We start from the raw sequence: 24,419 nt of genomic DNA on the forward strand, positions 1-24,419 counted from the left end.
ACTAGAGGTGAACATTGCCGAATCAGAAGTTAAAATGCACCCGTAAATACTAATAGAAATTGATACACCATCGTCTGAACACGGCAGTACTTTCCATAGACAGGAATATGACACGGGAATTTACCAAGAATCTTGATTATAATCATGGGTGTAATTGAAGCAAACATGGTTAAATAGTAGAAGTTTGAAATAGACCCCATTCTGAGTAGCGTGTCTTGCAGAAACATACACAGACCAGTGTGATCCGTGTATGTTTCTGCCTGTAATGAATAAAGGGTTAATGTTAAAAAAAATTTGTGGGATTTTAAAAACACGGGGGAAAAATGGTGTGGGGGTCCCCGTGTTTTTAAAACCAGCACTGGACTCAAACTAGCCAGAGAGTAATGCCACAGCCAGGGGACCCTTTCACCGGGTCTCCCCAGCCAACGCATTAACACCTAAACTAGTCAGCCCGGGGCTCTTCCCTGCACCCCTGGCTGTGGGTTCAGGGGATATAGTGTTAATAAATGATGTATACTATAGTTTTTTACAGTGAGACCTTAGGTGCCAGCATGTCTGCCCTTTGGCACTTGTGGAACTACAAGTGCCTGCAGGTAGCCAGCACCGGTACCCCCACTGTAAAAAAAAATATAAAAAAAAACGACAGTACAGTTTTTTTACACACGAAACACACATACATACTCCCCTTCTCCCCGGTGATCGGCCCCCTTCTCCAGTAGAGATCCACGGTTATCCATAAAAAAAAAAAATGAAATACCTACCTCTTGGCACAGGTCGGTCCTCCTCTCCAGTAGAGTCCCAGCCCGGGAAAACAAACCGCAACCCACGGCCAGTGAAGAGATTTATGTGTTTCCATGATGGAGACCTCGTGGGTTATGTCAATTACCGGGCCGCCAGCCAATCATAGGCCCCTCTAGAGTAAGAGGCCGCTGATTGGCTGTTAGCCACGTGGCTGTCAATCAACAGCCACACGGCTTGCAGCCAATGTGTAATTAACAATCAGAGTGGCTGGGGAGCATATTTCTCTGCCTGCCTCTTAGCTGGCTGCCCTATGCATTGAATGAGCTGTCACATGTAGAAGCCCCCAAGCTCAGTCCACCCCTGCTTTAAGGCTCTAGAATCATGGGCACCTGGGCAACAGCCCAAATGTTAAGATGGCCCTGCACTGAGTGTCTCCTCAGCTCCTCTGAGCGGTCTTTTCCTTCCTCTTAAAGGACACAAAATGGCCCAACACTGAGCTGCAGACAGCTGTGGTTATACACCATCCAAAATAATACCTCCTAGCCTGTAACTGTTATCATTATATATATATATATATATATATATATACTGTGTATATATATATATATATATATATATATATATGTATATATATATATATATTATAAGGGCACGGTCTTGACCTTATATCAAGGCTGACTCGAAAAAAACTGAATTCTCGAAAGAGAATTCTGGAGTAAGGGTCATGGTGTTTAAGGGGCTATGCCTCAAAAGCTATAGGAGGTACCAAGCTGAAATTTGGCATGGACAGGTAGAACTGTTGCTCGGTGTTGCGTGCCAATTTTCAGGACAAAAAAAATAGGATTTGGGAGTAATCTAAAGTTTCAACTTTCAGCTTTTTCTGACACTCAGTTAGGACCACTTTTCTGCTTTTCTCTATGGGGAATTTTTGAGAAGGCATAACTCAGAGTAGGGGGCAAATTTAGACTTGGGGTTTGTTTTATTAGGTAGCTCTTGTTCCAATGTAGGGCCTTTTGGGGTTCAGGTAATTGAGAAAGTTACAGTTTTTAAACTATTACCTCACAAATGCCCTATTATAGAGATAGGGAGTTCAACTTGTTGGGCAGCCTCAGTATGAGCCTTCCAGCAGGGAGGTGTACTGTAGTGGGTTCACCTGGGTGCAACAAGATGGCTGCCTTTTGCATGCATTAGCGGCAGGGCGACCCGGCAGTGGGCAGAAGCGGTGACGGGGATCCGGCGGCGGTACGGTAATTACTTACCAAAGACCCGGCGGTGGTGGAGTGGACGGCAGCGGTGGAGCGGGCTGCATCGGTGCTGGACCCGGCAGCGGTGGAACCCCACGTCTGTGCGGGTTGGCCTGGATTCAAGAGGATTCAGTCCATGCCAGCCATTCTGCTGAGTTCGGCAGCAGAGCCCATTTAAAAAATGGAGCCTCAGCGACATTTTTGAAATTCAAATATGGCCACCACGAGCCAATCATGGCTCGCAAATCGCCCTGCCCCCTTGGCTAGCTTATATAAGCCCGCGCGAGTTGGTGCCCGCTAGACGAAGACGTCAAACCCTGGGGGGTTGGTGCCTGCCAGGTGAAGACACCGACGACCTGGCGGGTTGGTGCCCGCCAGGCAAAGACGACGAAGTCCTGGTGTGACGGTGGCCACGTAAAAGAGCTGAAAGACTGCCGCCCCCCAGGCGAAGACGCCGAAGCCCTGGCAGGTTTGTGCCCGCCAGGCCAAAACGTCAAAGCCCTGGCAGGTTGGTGTATGCCAGATGAAGATGCCGGAGCCCTAGGTTGGCAGTGGCCACGTAAAAGAGACCTATAGTTTACCCATAAAAGACAATATTCTTTCAAATGCACCACATTACACAATCAACCCGGCACCCACTGCCCAGAAGTGCCGGGGATAGCCCTGGACTATCAGCCTTGGCCTTGGGTGCCCTGGAGAAAGGGACCCCTTTATTGGGGGATCCCCAGTTCCCCAGTCTGGGCTGACTAGCAGTCAGGGTTGATGCTTCAGTTGGGGGACCCAGTGAAAGGGCTCCCCTGGCTGTGGCATTAGCCACCCGCTAGGCAAAGTCCGGTGCTGATTCTGGATAATACAGGGGGACCCTAATTTTTTTCCCCCTGTATTTCCAGAACCGGCTCAGAGCCCTGTGCTGGTTGCGCTGAATATGGGGGATCTCTTTGTCCCCTGTATTTTGGCAACCAGGACTGGTTCTGAATAGCTCGGTGCTGGTTGTGTTAAATACAGGCGACCCCTATGTCATTTGTCCTCAGTATTTTCACAACCAGGACTGGCAGTGAAGAGCCCGGGGCTGGTTGTGCTTTAGGGGGAGGGGCCACTTTACACAATCAACCTGGCACCCACCACCCAGGGGAGCCATGGATAGCCACGGACTATCAGCCCAGGCCTGGGGTGCCTTTTTGTGGAGGGGTCCTATGATCCTCAGCCTGGGCTGACTAGCGGTCAGGGTTAATTCTTCGGCCGGGGGACCCGGTGGAAGGGTTCCCATGGCTATGGCATTATCCCCCCACTAGAAAGAGCTCGGTGCTGGTTATGGAAAATACAGGGGACCCCTTTGCTTTTAGTCCCCTGTATTTCCAAAACCAGGACCGGCTCGGCTGAGCCCAGTGCTGGGGTTGCTAAATACAGGGGACCCCTATGTCTTTTGTCCCCTGTATTTTGACAACCAGGGCTGACTCTAAAAAGCCCAGTGCTGGTTGTGCTAAATGCAAGGGATCCCTACGCTTTTTGTCCTCATTATTTTCATAACCAGGACCAGCACTGAGAAGCCCGGGGCTTGATTGTGCTTTGGGGGGGGGGCATGTCCTCTTTTTTTATTATTTTAAACATATGAAATTTTTAACATAGATGCATAGATGGATCTCACTGATACATCCACGCATCTGTGTCTTATTGATTTTATTTCAGATGCATGCTCAGCGTCAGTGAGCCCATCTGTCGCTCGTTGATGCCCCTGTGCACTGCCCTACTGCTGCCACTGCTAAGGACCCCCACTGCTGTCGCTGCCCCGTACTACTGCAGCCCACCCCTGCAGCCATCTCTTCCTGTGCACCCCAAAAACACCTCCTGTGTGCCGGTCTTCCTCCACCTGCGCTAATGTACCATTTTGTTGCCCTTCTCCCCTGCAGGTGGCCCGGTTTGCTCCTCCAAACCCCGATAGTTAATACATTTTAAAAAAGCATGGAAATTCCATAGACAAAAAACCTTACACTTTCACATGTCGCTGTCGCTCAGATGTCTATTATAAGGGCATGGCAATATAAAAAAACGGAAATCTCCATAGAGAATTCCGAAGGGGGGGGCAGGGGGTTTAAGGGGATACACCTCAAAAGCTTTTGGAGGTACCGGGCTGAAATGTGGCACGGATGGGTAGAACTGTCGCTCGGTGCTGCGTGCAAATTTCAGGGCAAAAACATAAAAAAAAATAGGATTTTTGAGTAATCTAACGCTCCAACTGTCACTTTTTCCTGGCATTCTTAATTAGGACAACTTTTCTGCTGTTCTCTATTGGGAATTTGTGGGAAGGTTAACTCAGGGTAGGGGGAAAATAGACTTGGGATTTGTTTCATTAGGTAGCTATTGTTCCAGAATAGGGCCTTTTGGGGTTCAGGTAATTGAGAAAATTACAGTTTTTAAACTATTACCTCACAAATCTGCCATTATACAAATAGGAAGTTTCAATTCCTTGCGCAGCTGCAGTAGGAGCCTTCAGCAGGTGTAATCACTGTGGCTTCATTTGGGTGCAGCAAGATGGATGCCTTTAGCGGGCAGGGGCCGGGTTCGGGGGGAAGGAAGCCGGCGTTTGCTGTGACCACATGCGGGGGAGAGGGGGTAGGGGTTAACGGGCATTAGCGGCGGCCGGGAACAGGGGAGGGTAGCGGCGGCAGTGCAGGCGGCGGTGGTGCAGGCATTAGGTCCCGGGGGAGGTAGGAGCACACAGATGCAGGCTCTGATCTGGAATATCCGTGATACCTGCATCTGTGTTTAAAAAAAACAAACACAGAAGCAGGGACAGGTCAGTGAGACCCGTCTGTGCGTCTGTGTTTAATTAAGTGAAAAAAAATTAAAAATCAAAAATGGCATGGCCCCCCTCCCCAAAAAGAACAACCAGCATCGGGCTTTGGAAAGCCAGTACTGGTTGTGCTAAATACAGGGAACAAATGACGTAGGGGTCCCCTGTATGAAGCACAACCAGCACCAGGCTTTTCAGAACCAGTCCTGGTTGCCAAAATACGGGGGACAAATGACGTAGGGGTCCCCCGTATTCAGCGCAACAAGCACTGGGCTCTGAGCCGGCCCTGGTTTTGGAAATACAGAGGGAAAAAATGCATATGGTCCCCCTGTATTTGCCAGAAACAGCACCGGACTCTTTCTAGCGGGGGGGGGAGGTGATGCCACAGCCAGGGAAGCCCTTTCACTGGACCCCACAGCTGAAGCATCACCCTCTCCAGGGCACCCCAGGCTGATAGCCCGGGGCTATCCCCAGCACCCCTAGGCGGTGGGTGCCGGGTTAATTGTGCAAGTAAAGTTAAAATATTGTCTTTTGCTGTGGGACTACAGTTCCCAGCAAGCCTCCCCCACATGCTGGTACTTGAAGAACCTTAAGTACAAGCATGCGGGGCATTACGGGCCTGCTGGTAACTGTAGTTCTACAGCAAAAGCAATATTAAAAAAACACAACACACACACACCATAGAAAAGTACAATTTTATTAAAACATACATGCACACACACTATCTCACATACTCACCTAATGAGCTGTTCTCACCTTTGACTTCAATGGTGAGAACCGAGCGTGCCCTTTTCATTTTTGAAATTCAAAGATGGCCACCACGAGCCAATCATGGCCTGCGACATCATTGAACCACCCCCTCAGCTGGCTTAAATACAGCCAGCGCGAGGCGCCGTCCACTCAGTCGTCGGCCGGGAGACAGCAGAGAAAAGCTGCCAAAGACAGAAGACGCCGCGGATGGGTGGTGGCCGGGAAAAAGAGCTTAATGGCCACCGCTCTCCAGGTGAAGATGCCATAGAAGTCCTGGGGGAGCGGGAACCATGAAAAAGAGCTTAAAAGCTGCCGCCTCCCAGGTGAAGATGCTGCTAAATAAAATATTTTAAAAAACGGTGTCTGTTCGTTTTATTTTAATATTTCTTTTGCAGGGGTACTATGGGTACCAGCAGGCCCTTAGTGCCCCGCCTGCTGGTACTTGTGGTTTTCCAAATGCCAGTATGCGGGGGTGCCTGCTGGGACCTGTAGTACTACTGCAAAAGACAATATTTAGATTTTCATATGCACCACACTACACAATTAACCCAGCACCCACCGCCCAGGGGTGATGGGGATAGCCCTGGGCTATCAGCCTGGGCCTGGGGTGCCCTGGAGAGGAGGGTCCCCATGGATCCCCGGCCTGTGCTGACTATCGGTCAGGGGTGATGCGGCTGGGGGGGCCTGGTGAAAGGGTTCCCCTGGCTTTGGCATCACCCCCATGCTAGAAAGAGTCCGGTGCTGGTTCTGGTAAATACAGGGGGACCACTACGCATTTTTTCCCCCTGTATTTCCAGAACCAGGGCCGGCTCAGAGCCCAGTGCTGGTTGCGCTGAATACGGGTGACCCCTACATCATTTGTCCCCCCGTATTTTGGCAACCAGGGCTGGTTCTGACTAGCCCAGTGCTGGTTGTGCTTCAGTACAGGGGACCCCTACGTCATTTTTCCCCTGTGTTTAAACTCAACGAGGGCTGGCTGTTAAACGCTCGGAGCTGGTTGTGTTGGGAGGGGGGGGCACTTTTTTTATTTTACACATTTAATTTTTAACATAGATGCGTAGATGGATCTCACTGCTGCATTCGTGCATCTGTGACTTATTTTATTTTCTCAGGTGCATGCGCACTACCAGTGAGCCCTCTGTCGCCTGCTGATGCCCCCTTTGCACTGCACCACTGCCACTGCTCTGCACCACTGCTGCTGCCGCTACCCTGCATGCCTACAGCCTGCCCCTGCAGCCGTCTCGCACTCTGCACCTCCCAAACCACCTCCTGTTTTCTGGCTCCTCTTCCACCTTCATTAGTGTACCATTTTATTGCCCTTCTCCCCTGCAGGTGGCCCGGTTTGCTCATCCAAACCCTGATAGTTAATACATTTTAAAAAAGCTATGAAATTCCATAGACAAAAAACCTTACAGTATCACTTGCCCCATTAAGGCTGCTTAGACATGATATGAAAATTCACAAACTATTGAATTTCTGCCACTCATTCTCCAAAAAGCAATGAAATTACGATCATTAAGGCTGACGTCTTAATGGACGTGTCCCTTGCGTAATACAGATATGGTATGTCATGACACCATGTGGTTAACTGCAGATTCAGCACATTTCATCACAAGTGTATAAGAAGTACTTCACCATCACACATCCCCTCATTTATTTTCAAAAACTGTATTTTATAGTAAAATGTAGGGGTGCACTCACCAGACTTTCAATCAAAGAGGTATCAAAGATTATTTATTCCTCACATCAAAAATATATACACCAACGTTTTGGTCCTCACAGGACACAATTAAGGTACAATTGATCATTACACACACTGGCCTTATCCCATAGCATCTGTTGTTACCTGTGCCACGCAGATGGATCGCACGCTCCTGACAGCGCGTCATCTGGTCACATGTGTAATCCCGATCAGCCCATAAACACAAAACTTGCGGTAACTGATGCCGCGTCACTATTCAACTGCCGCCCTCATCTGAGTGTCAGGTCACACTACAAGTGCGTCACTCGTAAAAACATCTAGCCTGGCAACAAATATATCACATGATCATGTGATCACTAGGCAACAATAAACATAGTGTACGGATCTCTGGATAAAGCACGGAGGTCTCATATATAAAAAACAAACACATGCTTTGCCTAACATAATCCAAGGAATAATGGTGGCCTCATGGAGTATATACAGCAGGATACCCTTATTGACATATCACAACCATATAAAATATCAAATGCATAGTATAATAACAAAATAGTAGCACCCCAGCCGGATGATTACTTCTAAGGGAGTGTGGACACATGAGGAACTCATGTTTTCTATGGATATATTGTATGACTCCATAGTAGCTTTGTTCTGCACCCTGATACAATATGAAATTGAATATGTGATGAAGTACCAATATATTGCATCTTCTTGTGGATATTATTACACAACCGTAGATGGATACTAGATGGATGTTACTATAAGGAATATTTTTTTTTCTTTTCATTTTTACATTCTTTTGAGATATTTATAATATATTGTTGTTCAATTTTTTTGTTTCTTTCAAATTAGTATATGCAGTTTTTTATCTTTTTTTACTTTTTCTTATTTTTTCTATTTATTTTTCTGTGTTTCTTTTGGACGCAATACTCTAAACTGCAGTGGCGGACACGGTCCTCTACTTGTGTTAGATTATAGAGTATGTATATATGGATAATCTGGTGAATCTTGAACTGCTCTCTATTGCTGAGTATAATCAAGTGTCTTTTACAGATGAGGAGGCTGAGCGTGTTCTGTTTGGGTTATCTGATTTTGGAAATATCCCTGGTGAAAAGGCTATAGATATATATCATAAATTATTGAATTTAGAAAAATGTGAAATAGACCTGCTACTCCATGGTCAGTTTCTTTCTGACTACTATCGGAGGAAACAGATTCCCAGGGGGTTCTGAATCAGAAATATCCCCACCATCGGTTGCAACAACCCTGTGTTTTGCAGCCGATGGTGTGGGATCCTTAAATGCTCATTCGATTTGTTGCTCTTGGTAATAGAGGAAGTCAGCTTGGAACTTAAGAGAGTAAGGAATGATCTGGACATAACTTGTACTGATTCAGAATCCAAACTACAATCTGACAAAACGGAGGAATGATTGGCAAAACTAAAAACTCAAACTGATAAATATAAGGCCGATTTGGTCAACTTTAAAAGAAATAAATTGGAGAAGGTTGAGAAAGATTGTCGTGAATATAGGGTATATGGTTGGTTAGTGGGGTTAGACACACCCTCACGTAGATCTAAATATTTTAAAAGCAGACGTGGCCCTTGAATTTGATAATTATTCTACTGCCTCATCCTCTGATAGAGATTTCTCAGATATACAGACTGGTCGTTACCAGCCTTTTTCTCATGTCACTACAAGATCACAGATGGATACAATGCAGGCAAGCATAATAGACCCCATCCGCGAAGAGGCAATACCCAAAAACACCAAACAAAACCCCAAAGAATACTTGGATAAAATCATAAATATCTCTTCAACAGTTCTTAGTACAGACCAAGAAAGGGTACTGTCACGTGCATTGTCATTTATTCCAACGGTTTGATTTGACAGTATGAGGTGGAATATCGATAGCTATTGCACCTCACGGAAATTGACACTAATAGAAAAATTTGGTGGCAACAAATCTGAAACTATGATACCAACATTCAGAAAGAAAAGCCTTTATTGACCCAGCCTCTAGTAATAGTAACATCAAGACCTTCACACGGATAATGGATCACTCTGTTGGAGAGCTGGTCCAGAGAAACAGAAAAACCAGATATAATCTTACCAGATTAGAAAGACAGGCGATAGGAGAGTTGAAAAATAAATTGATTACTATAAGACCAGCAAACAAGGGTGGGGCCATGGTGGTTCAGGACACTTGTGATTACAATGAGGAGCTTCTGAGACAGTTGTCTGACTCAAATACTTATAGAGTCTTAGACAATGATCCGACCACTACTTTATCTTTAAAAATAAACTGGATAAACTGCTTGAGGTTGCTCTAAAGAGTGGTTGGATCACTGAAATGGAGTTTGAATTAATGCGTACAGACTTTCCGATAAGTCCTATATTGTATTCACTGCCTAAGGTACATAAATGCGTACAGAAGTCCCCGGGTCGACCAATTATATCGGCCCGGGGATCTCAATTTCTGGATGCTTACTTACAGCCTTGTGTGACATATATTGAAAGCTATATAAAAGATACTGGTGACTTCATTAAAGATCTCAAGGTGGTATCTGTGGCTCCTGTTAATGACTATGGATGTGTCATCTTTATATACAGTCATACCTCACACGGCTGGTATTCAAGCAGTCAGGAATGCTGTATTACAACATCATCACAGCCAACCACCTATTGACTTTCTGCTGGAACTTTTAAATCTGACTTTGACATGTAACTATTTTAAGTTTGGTGACCGATGCTATCTCCAAACCTCTGGGACTGCCATGGGGAGTAACATTGCACCGGTGTATGCTAATATATTCATGAGCGAATACGAACAACATTATATCTACCCAAGGTTTGGAGATAGCATCGGTTACTACAAACGTTATATTGATGAAGTGTTTCTGCTGTGGCGTGGCAACGCGACATCAGCTACTGAGATTGTTCGTTTACTTAATGAACTACACTCACCGATTAAATTTACCTTGCACTGTGATTCACAGCAGATACACTTCCTAGATGTGACCGTGTTTGCCACTGCAAAGGGTTTTGGACACCGACTATATAGAAAAATAACCGACCAGAATACGTTGTTGAATTTTAATAGTTACCATCCAAAACCACTAAAGGAGAACTTACCGGTTTCACAATTTATCCGAGTTATGCGTAACAACTCGGATACTGAGACAATGGAGATCCAGCTTAAGGAGATATCACCCAATGGTTGTTGAAAGATGCCTGGATAAGGCACAAACTATCTTTAAGAATAATATCTCACGTAAAAAGGTGAATAAAGATGGAAATAATTTTGTATTTCTAACTACATTTGACACTGGCAGTCATGCCAGTGTCAAATGTAGAACTGCTATTAAGAAAAATTGGGAGATAGTAACTACAGATCCTGTACTGGGCAAATCCCTTCCTAAAAAACCTCTGATCGCATACAGGAAAGGACCTAACCTGCGAGATTTATTGATGCGGCCTAATCTGTACCTGAGAGAGGAGAGTGAAAGCTGGTTATCTACAACCAAAACTGGGTGTTTTAGATACCTAAACTGAACGACCTGCAGGAGTATGAATGCAGGTAGTTTTTTCTCACATCCACATAATGGGCGAAAGATCGCCATTAAACATCAACTCACATGCTTGTCAGATTTCTTGGTCTATATTCTCATATGCCCATGTTCATTGGTTTATGTGGGCAAAACGGTGTGCTCATTTCATGAACGAATCACTAATAATCGTCCGTATTTTAGATTGGCTTTGAAAACTGGTAATTTCGACAAACCAGTAGCGCAACATTTTGTGCAAAACCACCATCAACTAGCTTCACTACGCTGTATGATTATCGACAGGGTGCCTCCACTACAGAGGGGTGGTGATAGAGCTGAAATGCTCCTACGTAGGGAAGCCCAGTGGATATACAAATTGGATACAGTCTGGCCAAAAGGCCTGAATGAATCTGTACATTTGAATATCTTCCTATAGGGTGCACTCCTAAGCATGATTATTCAATGTGGCTCAACTGACTACTCTGGAATTTTTTGCATTTTGTATTTTTCTATATTGTTTTTTTACTAATTATTTTTCTTATTAATATTTCTTTTTACATTTTAATTATTTTTCTATGGTCGGTGTCCTAGTCGTCCACCTTAGCATAAATGGTGATTGATAAATGTCTTATTTTTATATATATATGGTTATCTATGTATATTGAGGAATTTATGATATGGTTTGGGGAGATATAATTGCATATATACTCTTTTGTTACTATACTATGCATTTGATATTTTTTATGGTTGTAATATGTCTATATGGGTATCCTGCTGTATATACTCCATGAAGCCACCATTATTCCTTGGATTATGATAGGCAGTGGTGTATCTAGGGATCCGAGCGCCCCTGGCAAGGAAAAGGACTGGCACCCCCCTACCCCCATAATTTCAGGAAGTGCCCCCAAGTAGTAGTCCTCCTATGCAGTGCCCACAGTAGTCCACCCTATGCATTGTCCCAAGTAGTAGTCCCCCCTATACAGTGCCCCCAGTAGTAGTGCCCCAGTAGTAGCCCCCCCTATACAGTGCCCCCAGTAGCGGCCATCCCCCCATAACGTGCCCCCAGTAGCGGCCCCCCCTATACAGTGCCGCCAGTAGCAGCAACAATCCATAAAGTGCCCCCAGTAGCAGCCTCCCCCTATTCAGTGCCCTCTAGTAGCCACACTCGCCCCCCCTCCCCCTCCCCCTGTGCTGTGTCAGACAAAAAAAAAACACAAAGAAAAAAAAAGCAACTTACCTGATCCCCGCTCCTGCCGACGACCGCCGCTGTCCCCTCCTCCGGGCCCACTCTCACACTGCACTATGGGATGGGAGAGATGTCATGACATCTCTCCCATTACCTGCTGCGGGGGGAGCTGGACGACGGAGCTCATGAGTGAGCTCCAGCTGGCTCCCTCCAATGACGCAGCAGCCAATGAGAGCCTGTCTGACTCTCATTGGCTGGCTGCTATAACACACAGCCGCTGGCGGCTGTCTGTTTGTTACTGTGTAGGGCAGACCGCTCTCACTGCAGTCTGCCCTACACTTGTGGGGCCCGGAGGACTAGCGGGGCTAGTTCAAGCCCCTGGGGTAGTCCACCCATTGCTGCTGGTGGCACTGCCAGATGACGCCCCCCCTTTGGCCGGCGCCCCTGGTGAGTGCTGTCCTGGCCAATGGGTAGATACACCCCTGATGATAGGCAAAGTATGTGTTTGATATTTATATATGAGACCTCCGTGCTTTATCCAGAGATATGTACACTATGTTTATTGTTGCCTAGTGATCACATGATCATGTGATATATTTGTTGCCAGGCTAGATGTTTACGAGTGACGCACTTGTAGTGCGACCTGACACTCAGATGAGGGCGGCAGTTGAATAGTGACGCGGCATCAGTTACCGCGAGTTCTGTGTTTATGTGCTGATCGGGATTACACATGTGACCGGATGACGGAGGACACGCTGTCAGGAGCGCGCAATCCATCTGCGTGGCACAGGTAACAACAGGTGCTATGGGATGTTTGATTAAGGTGTGTATACAAGTACTGGATCCTGGATATGCACTGGATTGATCTCAGATATATTGAGTATGTGGTAATTAGTTAGTCCAGTACTAATTGTTAGTTATGTGTCCGTTATTTATGTGTTGTATATGTCTTCTTCTGGGGGGTAGGCTTTTGGGTATTTAAGGCCTGTGTGTGTAATGATTAATTGTACCTTGACAAAGGTCCTGTGAGGACTGAAACGTCGGTGAATATATTTTTAATGTGATGAATAAATCTTTGTTACCTCTTTGATTGAAAGTCTAGTGAGTGCACCCCTATATTTTACTATACAGCTTTTTGGAATATGGATTTTTTTCCTACACCAATGTTATGTGTAGCACCCCAGCAGGATGATTACTTCTAAGTGAGTGTGGACACATGAGGAACATATATATATATAAGATCAAATTGACTCAGTTTATATTGTTACCAAATCCGGATGAGTGCCACTGATCTTTGTTCCCTGCATATCTCTGCTTGCTGTGCACCACGGTGATTATTCCAATCTATAGGAGTGCCTTCCCACGGACATTGTGTGTATATATATATATATATATATATATATATATATATATATATATATATAGACACACACACAAAGATGTGTCCACATACATCTTTGCTCAAATCACATCAAATAGTTCTACTGGGCAAGCCACAGACTTTGTCTTTTGACTTCTTTTGCGAATAGGATGCAAAGTTTGCAATGCAATGGTACACTAAATACTGAGATTTTAATTTTATGTACTTCTGTGTGACTCTAATGCTAATCTGGGAAAAAGGGAAAAGACTAGAGCCACATATCATTATGCTTATTTATGCTTCATCTGCGATTGTATACAAATTAGTTAGCGATTCATTTCCAACAGTGACTACATCGACAGCAGAATGCCCGCGGCACTCGACACAGCGAAAATGCTACATAGAGCATTTTTACCATGTGGGCATTATAACTTTAAAATAAATATGCATTGAAAATGGCACGTTTAAAGTTATAATGCCCGTATTGTAAAAATTCTCTCTTCAGCATGTCCGGATAGTACTGCCGGCATTCTGCCGTCCATGTACAGTAGTCACTGCTGACAATTAGACCACTCGATCTCGCCTATATGTATTCCAGCCAGGCTAATCTGCAAAATATTTACAGTTCCAGAGTCCCTCTGGTTTAATCAAATACCATCCACACAAACAATGCAAGATTCCTAAAAATTGCTATAAGGCATGTAAAAGTTCTAACTATACTTAACCTGCCAAACAAGGTTAGCTTAAATAAACTGAAGTGGGCCATATGTTTTTGAAACCCCTGTCATATGTAAAGATCTTGTTATCTGCCATCTCCAAGCTGTTTATTTAACTCCTAACTGCACAAAAAGAAACACCAACAACATGTGTATTTTCCGCCTTTTTCTCTAATTTCACTAACATTATTCTGCAAAATGAAAACCCCATGTTTGATCTGCTTAGGACATTTAAGCACACCAGTATGTTTAATTCTTTCATAACAAGTCCCTAAGCTGGGTACGAAATGTTGCCAGTCATGAGAATGTCGACATGGTCATAATGTCGCCATTGACCATGTCCACATTCATCATGGTAGACAGTGATGAAATGTCGACATGTTAGAATGTCAACATTTCGTCCTTGTGGCCCAGCAGTGATTTAAATCTTCTCCTGGTGGCTGCATCCACATCTTCTGGATCCCAAAGGTCATGTTACCGTAACTTCCAGGTCAGAACTCCAATCCTCCGGCATTCCAGTAAGTATTTATAATCCTAATCTCTAACCCTTCCTCTAGTGCTTAAGATGGTGCACAAAATGGTGAAGTGTGAAGAATTACTGGCACTGTTACAGTGTGCAGGGACTCTGAAAGTCAGTGTTTGCACATTCAGGTGCACGCTAGTACATGAGTGGAAGGCTAAAGCTTGTATTTGCATATTATCGCCTCCGCAAGTATACGCACCAGTGGCTTCAACTGCATGCATCTTTTAATAAGGCCTAATAAGTGCAACTTGAATTTTGTCTATTTTCCTAGCACCTAAGACAAGAAGTTTTACATTGCCCCATACTGTATCCCTGACACATGAAAAGAGATATATCTTAGTATAGTTATGAAGTTCTATACCTATATTTTACTGGTTTTGAAATTCATCCTTATTTTAATAAGAAAATATAACTTTATTGTAATGTGCATATGAGATTGCTACAATTGGCGCATCACTCATTAGAAAGCTTTCACATCTAGTCTGAGCAAGAGCACATAGAATTTAGAAGCCCTTAAAAATATTTTTTTTTGTGTATGAACAGGAAAAATATGAAACACTAAAAGATATTCCTTGGCCTTCATTAGTAATATTAAGGAGTTTGAGCTCATGAAACCCATCACGACACTCAAGTGGCATTGATTACCCTCCCTTTTTCTATACTGTTCTTGGTGGATATTTCAATCTAATTGGCACTTGTAAGTGTAAAAAGCACTAGAGGCTTGGAGGACTTCAGGAGACTCTGCCTATTCTTGAAGAGGTTCTGATCTGTATGGAACAGCTCTCATCTCCTTAATTATGACTCTTTACCTTTCTTACAGGGCCAAAACTCAAAGTGTATTTGGCTTTTATTCATGGTCCTGATATATTTAAGCAAAGCATATTAAAACACAGTACCTGTAATCATAAATAACCTTTATTTCTAATGTTCATCTGCTACCTGTTAATGGAAAGTTTTGATAATTTAAAAAATATTGCAGATCTTCTCTTATGAAAATAAATTTAATTACTAATCCTCAGTTAAGTGCATAATGTAGTTGTCACAAATAGGTTTATTTTTTTTGTTTTTATCATTATTTTCAAAAGCTAGGCTGTGATGGATAATTTGTAAACTGGGTTTTAAAATGGATTTGTTGCTTTTCTTCCAGGAAATAATATATGTAGCTATAATTTATAGATTACATTATTAGTGTTTTTAATCCTGTGAATTAAATTTGCCATTTGTTTTGGTATTGTAACAATATGTTTTTAAGTCCAGATTTTTTTATAAAGGGTTCTGTTTGTCATGCAGTGCTGTTAGGTCATCAGATATGTTCTTTATTATGAAACATTACACAAGTAGTTTGACCTTGTCTTCCTCTTATTGTCTTCCAATTTATTTTTAATATACCAAAAATGCTGGATATTCTTTATTTGCTTAAGTAGAAAAAATAGTTGCAAGTGTATCACTAATTACAGTAAATCTTCTATATTAATTGAAATTATTATTTCTCATAGAACAATATCCATGTCCAAGTAAAAATATATCTATAACATATGTGTCTTCATTGTATTCTTTACAGGGAAAAAAGTTAGAATAACCATTTATATGTAAAATTCAATATTACCTTGATGACGAGCATTCATTTTTCATGCTCTCTGACTTAAGTACCTTGGAACTAAAACATCCCTAATTAAGATTGAGATGTATCAGAAATGTATTGGAAATGTGCTGGGTGTTCCCGGGCATGACTGGGAGATGGCAATTCAGATAAATAAAGAAGGTCCATCTTATGGATGTGTTATGGGAATGTCATGGGCATATTATTCAACTGATTTCGAACTCAGACATTTAAATTGCTCACATTGGAGGCCATACTCTGACAGAGAATCTGCGCCTAGCGTGTTAGTGCCTAATAAAATGTTTTATTATGTAAGGTGTCATTCAGCTGCAAAATACATGCAGGTTGAAATGTAACATATTTCTCCATGCTGTACATGACACTGAACTGAATCATAAATAGCTATTGTGATGTAACTTAGGGCCTGATTCAGAGTTGGAAACGTTAGCAACAGCCACTGCGTCTTTGTATGCAGCGGCTGTGCTAAAATATGCTAATGCCGTAGGAGGTGTCTTGGGTAAATAGACGCCTCCTACAGACTCCTATAATCTGCTGCTGTGTCTGAAGACGAAGCATCGGCTAACTGCATGACCATCAGACATCTGAGTAACCCTCAGGTGAGGCTGTGATGTGAACAAACCCTGGCGAAACACATGTTCACATGTCCTCTCATTGAACTCTCTACCAGGGAGACCCTGCAATGTCCATTGATAACAGGGCCTTTCAGATAGTTTGTGTTCAACAGCAGACACGTGTCTGTTTTTGCTCCATTTGCCATCCACCGGCTCTCTCGCCACTCATTCACTGCATTGCATACATTTGGCAGCAGAGGCAGGTAAATCAGCAGTGGATCTCTCCTTGCAAAACACACATCTCTTCATTTGAAAGTTTACCATATGCAATTATGTTTCAGATTATACTGTAGCATCACCATGGGAACATAATGAATTTCAGATCTGCTGTGTTGTGTGACTACTGATGATACCCAATATATACTAATTGAACATGTGCAGATGTTAATGAATATATCAGCATGTGATAAATACTCATAGACAATCTATAGGTATAAAAATTAATTTATACCAGTTATTATCTATTGCGATCTGTTTAGTTAATTTGTTAGCTTACGTCTGGCATTATCTGTGACTTTGCTAAGGTTTCCCAATTGTAGCAATGTATTTGTTATTATTATGAATTATTTGTAGTGCTTTAGTCACTATGAATGTACCATTATTATCTGCCAGTTCCCTGAGTGAATCATTGTGTTGAGTTTATCTTCATATTTGCTATGAGAAAAGTGGTATCTGAGCTGATTACTTTCGATTATTTATTATTCTCTAAATACTATCTCCAAATGTCCTTTATCTTACTAATTATCACCCCTGTGTGCAAGTACAACATGCAGATGTGTCCTTTCTCATCTAGCATCAAAACGCCATGCAGCGCGATATGCCTTGTGTGAGTGAGCCACGAGGTCCCATGCACCTCTACTAGTGTCGGGTGTCTTTTTTTTGCCAGAAATGCATATAAGTCACAATGCAATGCAATGTGACTAAGACACTCCAGGAGACTATCTGTGTGCAACTGAGACTGAAAACAGAACTTCTTGTGAATATCCCCATTGGAGTAAGCTTCAGGTCACTCAGGATATCTGGTAAAATCCTGTTGTAGAGGCCAGGAAATCTGTGTCGGAAGACACAGACCCTCATCTCGGCATGCCTCATAAATGGGGCCAACACGACAACCCCATTTCAAAAACGCAGACATTTGCTGCCCCATCCCCACCCTAAAAAGCGACAACCTGTTAATCAGACTGTGTCTTACGAGGCACTGCGATCGTCGTCACATACACAGATTGCACAAGCTCAGTGTGATTCCTGCGTATGTGCATATTGCCAAACATCTGAGTTGTACTTAAACCATTGTGTTTGTGTACAACTCTGAATCAGGTCCTTAATCTTTGTATAAAGACAAGTGCTCACCTGTTATCAGCTGAGAGTAAGTGTATACTGCATACATTGTACAATCTAGCAGGTACACAACTGCTAGATTCTTGAGGTATCCAAAATCTCAAATTGGAATGCAATATTAAAAATTATATGATTGGAATGCAATAAAAATTAGTGTGACCCAGCGCTCGAGTTTCTGCTGATTTGTATAAGTAGGGAAAAGAAAAAGAGAATTGGAAATTTGTTCCTAGAATGATGTTGGTGAATACTTCCACTGTGATTCTGGAGTCCATAAGTGAGACCCTGTGATGATAAGCATATTCCACTGTAATATCTATTTTTATATAATGCAAAGCAGAGAGTTCCAGTATAATATATGAATAATGTAATGGACCGTACACACAGGACGATCAGACAACGATCAGATATCATTGTCTGATCGCCCTGCATGTGCTGGATGTTCGATATCGAACATCCAGCCACATGCACCAACCCCCAAATGACGTAACGACCCGCGATCAACGATCACGGGTCCCTATAGTAAACAGGCTAACCTGGTCGATATTGACCAGGTTGGCCTGCATGCATGGGCGACGGTTGATAACGACCATCCATACCTTGGCATCAACCATCGTTTGGTTGTTGGAGGGGTTAAAAGAAAGGACGATATAAACGATCAAACAGTAAACGATATTGTTATCGTTTATATCATCCTTTTTATCTGACCGTGTGTATGCACCATTAGTGTAATTATTCTTTAGTTGTTATTAAAGGTCCCAGCAGTCTTGTTGTTTGCGGTACTATGTATTTCAAGTGCAGGCATAATTCCTTATCACCACCTCACAGTAAAATAAATGCAGGTTCAGTGTGTGAGAAATGACTAGTGCAGGATTCTGATGTAAGGAGACAGGTGTACTTATATTTAGTGCAAACTTATGAGGCAGGGTTACCAGTGTGAATTAAAACTATTTTATTCACTTAAAGAAAAGAGATATAATTTTTATAAATCCCACAAAACAAATGGAAAAACATTTGTAACGCATTACTTCCTAAAGGGTAGGTTAGTGAGTGTCTCATCCAATCATATGGGTTTGGACCAACGTGTTTCGTCATGGTGAACATGACTTCATCAGAGAGTGTGACCACATATATTGATAGACTGCTGTCCATGTAGCTGTTTTAGGGACAAAGGGAGTGGTACAACTTTCGATTAGTCTGCAGTTTATGTGATTTATTATTTGTTAAGACTGATAGCATTGGGGAAAAAAACAATATATCATCATTTTGGTAGAAAGCAAAGTGACATTTAATAATGAAGCTGTGTGCCAAAAATGTTATGATAAAGAGGATAATGCTTGCTAACATATGCCAATATATTTTATGTTAATGTAGACACAGGTTAGAATACATTTACCACAATAATATTAGCAATACTACTAAGAATTAGTTACTAAACTGATCTGAATAATTTATTTTCTAACACTGCACTGTTTTGTCCCCTTGCACTCTTGTACATAAACAGAAGTACTCTGCTGTGTCTCTCTGCAACATATCAACAGAAGTTCTAAAGGTCATCAATGCAACCGAGGAACTGATTGCAGGATCCACAGATCCATGGGATTGCCCAGGAAATACTCTTGGCCGAGAGACTTTTTCTATAGTTGCTGAACCTCTCAGACTAGATGAACAACTCACCAAACTGGAAGAAAATGTAAGACTGAATATTTTAAAATTGCTTAACTATTATTTTATGTTTGTTTGTTTTTATAAGAGAATACTGTGGCCGGAGGCCGACCACACGTGATTAAAATGGCTGCCACGGCACTGAAGAGATTAACCCTCATGCCGCGGCACCATTTTTAAAAGGACCTTTAGGCGCAGTGCGCCACCTACTGCAAATGTATAAGTAATGTGTTTGAACATGTTATTCAATGTGCTGTGCGTAGTTGTGGAAATGTACTTTTAAAATGTTTAGCCTATGCACTTTTAAGGAATGTATAAGTTGTTTTGTTTTAGAAGGCTGTAACATTTAAGTCAAATGGTTATGAGACATCTCACCTCCTAGTGATATGTTAATTATCCTGATGTAGTGGCCAAACCTTCGTTTAGCACTTTCATTGAAATGCAATGCATAGGTCTCTGGTGTGTCTCTATGTACAATACCAGCCAGTTTGGTAAAAACAAGTTGTATGTGTTTAGGAAGCTTCTATTGTGTGTAAGAACTTAGAAGGTGTTAAGACTCAAAAAGCCAAAACTGGTTTAGTCATAGACATGTGAAAAGATGAATGCAATAGAAATTTGCATTATATTTACCTTTTCAGCAACAGTATATGCTAACTCAGTTTGTGCTTAGGAAAGCCAAATGTTTTTGGGTGGTATCAAGGAAATTGATTTCATTTCTGTGAAATGTAAGACGTATTTATTTATGTTTTGTGAGATAGCCTGATTGGCTAAGAGGAACCAAGGGCGGACTTACCCCCTGTGGTAGTGCGTATTGGAGTAGCATAAAGTAAGGCTTCGTGCCTGGTAAAAATTGTACATCTTTGAAAATCCTTTGTGGAGAAGAACTGTTGACTTGATAAGATTTCTTGCATGCTAAATGTACCCCTTCATTCGGAAGGTTGAGTCTTCTTTAAGACTTTGAGCAATAAAACACCGTTTGCCTCAATCCTGCGACCAACAGAATTGCGACAAACGCTATTCCGTTCTCCGGCTGTTCCGGCTCAGCATCTCCAAGTTCAAACCCTCTACCAAGCTACCGTACAGACCGTGTCCATTGCGAGGGATCAGGAGGAATCAGCCAACACCAATCAGGGGGTGTGGACACAGCTAATCAAACGCATACGCAGCAGAAGTGGTTCCAGGTGCCGAGGTAGGAGCCTGAGTGTAACTAAAAGCGGTTCCAAGTGCTGCTGAAAGGAGCTTGGTGGTGGTAGCTTCAGTAAATGCCTACGGCGCAGTGGGTGGAGTCAGTGACAGGCGGTCACTGACGGTGAGTGGGAGTCCAAAAGCGCTGACCCATGACCAGGGCCGGCCTAGACAAAAGGCATCCGGTCACAAATACATTATGTAGTGAATAGGTAGCTAATAAATTACATCACTCAGTAGGCACTAGGTGCTCCTCAAAGAAATAACTTTATATGTATACAGTGACTGCATACAGTTGTGGTGAAAACAAACCATCAGTCAGTTTTGTAATTGATCAAAGCAATGCTTTTACTAATCAAAACAAAAATGTTAAACAAAATAAATATCTATATTTTAGAGCCATCAACAATAATTATGGGATTGATTGAGAGATGGATGCCAATGCCGCAACTATTGTGAATTTGTACCCAGCATCTGAGCAAAAATATGCAAATGCCGCAGCTGCCGGAGTTTGTATTGAGATGCCCACTGGCTGCTTCGTAAATCCAAGCGACTGCAGACAAAGCCGCAGCTCGGACTCAGATGAGTCGTTAATTGGTCTTTTGAGTAACCCTATGGCTGCGCAGAATGGCTGCGGGAACTGAGACACAGAAGCCATTTTAATTGCATACGGGATTGCAGTCGCAGGCAAAGATACGCCCCAAACATAGTAGGGACACGCCTGCGTTTGAGTCGCCACCTCCAAACCTACGTTGCCTCCCGCAAACGGACCCTGCCTGGCAATCACTTTGAAAATAAATCCTTACTACACACAACATCGATGATGAAATGGACACTTGTAGTACAACTCAAACGCATGCGCAGACCACCGATAATCCCTCCACTGTGTAAACATCGGTATAGTATCTATCTCTGAATCAGGCCCTGCAGAATCAGGGTCGTAGAGAGCGTGGCCACGTCCCCTTAAAAAAAAAATATATATATATTTATATAACTGCGTGCCGGGGAGGGGGCGCTGTAAGCCCCCCAGCCCGGCGCTAATCAGTGGGGGACGCGATCAGTGTGAACGCTCCCCCCCACAGCCATAGGAGACTGCTCGGGCTGCTGCAGCAGCCGCGAGCAGTCTCACACAGCAGCCCAGCACAAGCTGCTGTGAGGGAGTGGGGGGGGGCGACGTTCGACCCGGGCCCCGCTAGCAAGACCGGGCCCGGGTAAACTGTACCCGCTCCCCCCTCCCTCTCGGCACCCATGTGCAGAATGTCTCTAAGATAGCTCTCCCCAGTATCTTTAAATAGCATTTTATGTGACTTTTGAAAAGATTTGTTTATGTATGTATTACATACACTGTACATGTGCAATACTTCATATTCACAATACACTTGTTATACATCAGAAAGTAAACAATATCATATTACAGTATACTGAAAACTTCTGACGGATATATTTTACACCAGCTTGTTTTAATATTCTGCAGTTGATTTAAAACAAGTACAGTAGTTTAGGAGACATTTGAAAGGTTTAATACTAATTTTGTAATAGACATGTTTTATTTTAATGGGAAATGAATTCATGTGTAGACATATGTACGTAAACATTTCACTCCATTATTTTGTGAAAAATGTAAAGCACGATAATTAAACATCTATATCTTAATATCATTTCACTCTTTCTGCATATAAAGGTTGTGTGTCCAGCGTTAACCTTATGTGTCTGTTGTTATGAAAAACAGACGTGGTGCAATAGTAATATAGAGGAAGCAAGTTGTGTTAAAATAATGAGTGTTTAATGAGGATTGATAGATAAATATTATTGTAACTATTAAGGAGTCACACTGCTCCTATGACGAAATTAACAAGAGTATATTTTATGATGAATGGGCTATTGGTGATCGAATAAAATAAGATAAGAGAGCTCCTTTAGGGTGCTTCTTTCCGTAGGTCACCAATGGGTGTCTACGTATCCCTGCGGCCAAGCTGGGTATAACCCTATAATATAGGGAATGTCTCTGAGTACGGATGATGTCCTTCACCTTATATGCGGGTTGCAGGTTACATAAGGAAACCCTTTTAGGGGGTCCCTTTCCGTATGGTACTATGGGCCTGATTCAGAGCCGGACGCTATTTGCGCTCGTTCAGAAAAAGGGGCCGATATTTTAATAGAGCGCTCGCTCTTTGCAGTCTGTTGATGCCTCTAACGAAATATGCGCTCGCTATTTTGTAAAGACGCCCCCTGGCCGTTCGCATCATACGTCATCTCCGCTATTTATTAGATTAATCGAGTACATCGAAAGGCGTCTGAACTGCTCGCAGTGCTTGTGGTTGGATTTTCCTACCGCAATCATGCGAACAGTTCAGGCTAAGAGACAACCAAGTGACGTGGCCGATGACGCGAACACACGATTTTCTACCGCACTGACTGGTTGGCGCATGCGCATTACGACCCATACGCATGCGCAAATGTGCGAACATCGCTCTGAGTGAACGAGCGGCCGCTTACGAGCGGTTCTGAATCAGGCCCTATGTACCTACGTCTCCCTATTATCACTATGTGAAAACCCGTGTATCTGTGATGGTGAGATATGGTATCCAGTGAATTAACTTCAATGGAGGAAATGTCTTGTATATAGTAGTTAAGGGTGTGGGTATACCCTCATGAGGGCGGATCTACCGTATGAGGTATCATACGTTCCCTTACTACTGTTGGTGGCAATACAAGGTATTGTGTCTGTAGATGCAGTATGAGACAGGGGCGGCGTCCCACACTCCTGTCCTTACCGTTAGCAGATCCCCGTCTCGCTTGAGCAGCGTCTCAGGTCTCCTCCCGCCTGCACACGCGGCCTCTTGTCACCGCTCTTCCTCCGGGGTGCCTGTTGCCGGGATAGCTGTAAGTCTCCACAATGTTTGTGTGCGCCGGCGGTCTGTGATGTCTGTCCCGATGCTTGTGAGTAAGCCGAGTTGCTGTGATATGCCACATGTATGTACTGTATGATATCCAAGTTGATTTGTATAGGGTCCATATCTGTCTTGGTTTGTAGATAGTGTTGTGTGCCTTCTATTCCTTGTGTTTGATCTATAATACTGTACAGAGACGTGACATCGCTCATGACTAGCCAACAATCTGATTGCCATGCTATTATTTGAAGAGTGGTGAGAATATCTGTTGTGTCCCTGATGTATGAAGGAAGTGATTTGACTCCTGCATATTGAGAGAGATTTGCTGTGAGTGACTTGATCCCTGAGACTATCGGACGTCCCGGTGGGTCAGTACTATTTTTATGAACCTTTGGTAGATGGTGAAAGACCGGTATTATTGGGTGTTCATTGTGTAAAAATGTAAACTCTTGTTTCGTGAGTATGCCTGTGTCCCGACCGCGTTTAAGTGCTGTTTCCAATTCAGCTTTGTACTGTGTAGTAGGGTCATGTTTGAGTATGTGGTAGGTCTGTGC

The 24,419-nt window shown here is 43.2% G+C and overlaps 1 protein-coding gene across 1 annotated transcript in view; it reads left to right on the forward strand.

Moving 5' to 3' along the window:
* Nucleotides 1–24,419, forward strand: part of MYRIP (myosin VIIA and Rab interacting protein) — a 337,437-nt gene that overhangs the window by 275,262 nt on the left and 37,756 nt on the right. The window contains exon 11 of the mRNA XM_088462678.1: nucleotides 19,629–19,817. Coding sequence (XP_088318804.1) covers nucleotides 19,629–19,817 — 189 coding nt within the window. The remainder of the gene's footprint in view (nucleotides 1–19,628; nucleotides 19,818–24,419) is intronic.

Source organism: Taudactylus pleione, unplaced genomic scaffold (genome assembly GCF_031769625.1).
Source record: "Taudactylus pleione unplaced genomic scaffold, aTauple2 ptg000053l, whole genome shotgun sequence".
NCBI lineage: Eukaryota > Metazoa > Chordata > Amphibia > Anura > Myobatrachidae > Taudactylus > Taudactylus pleione.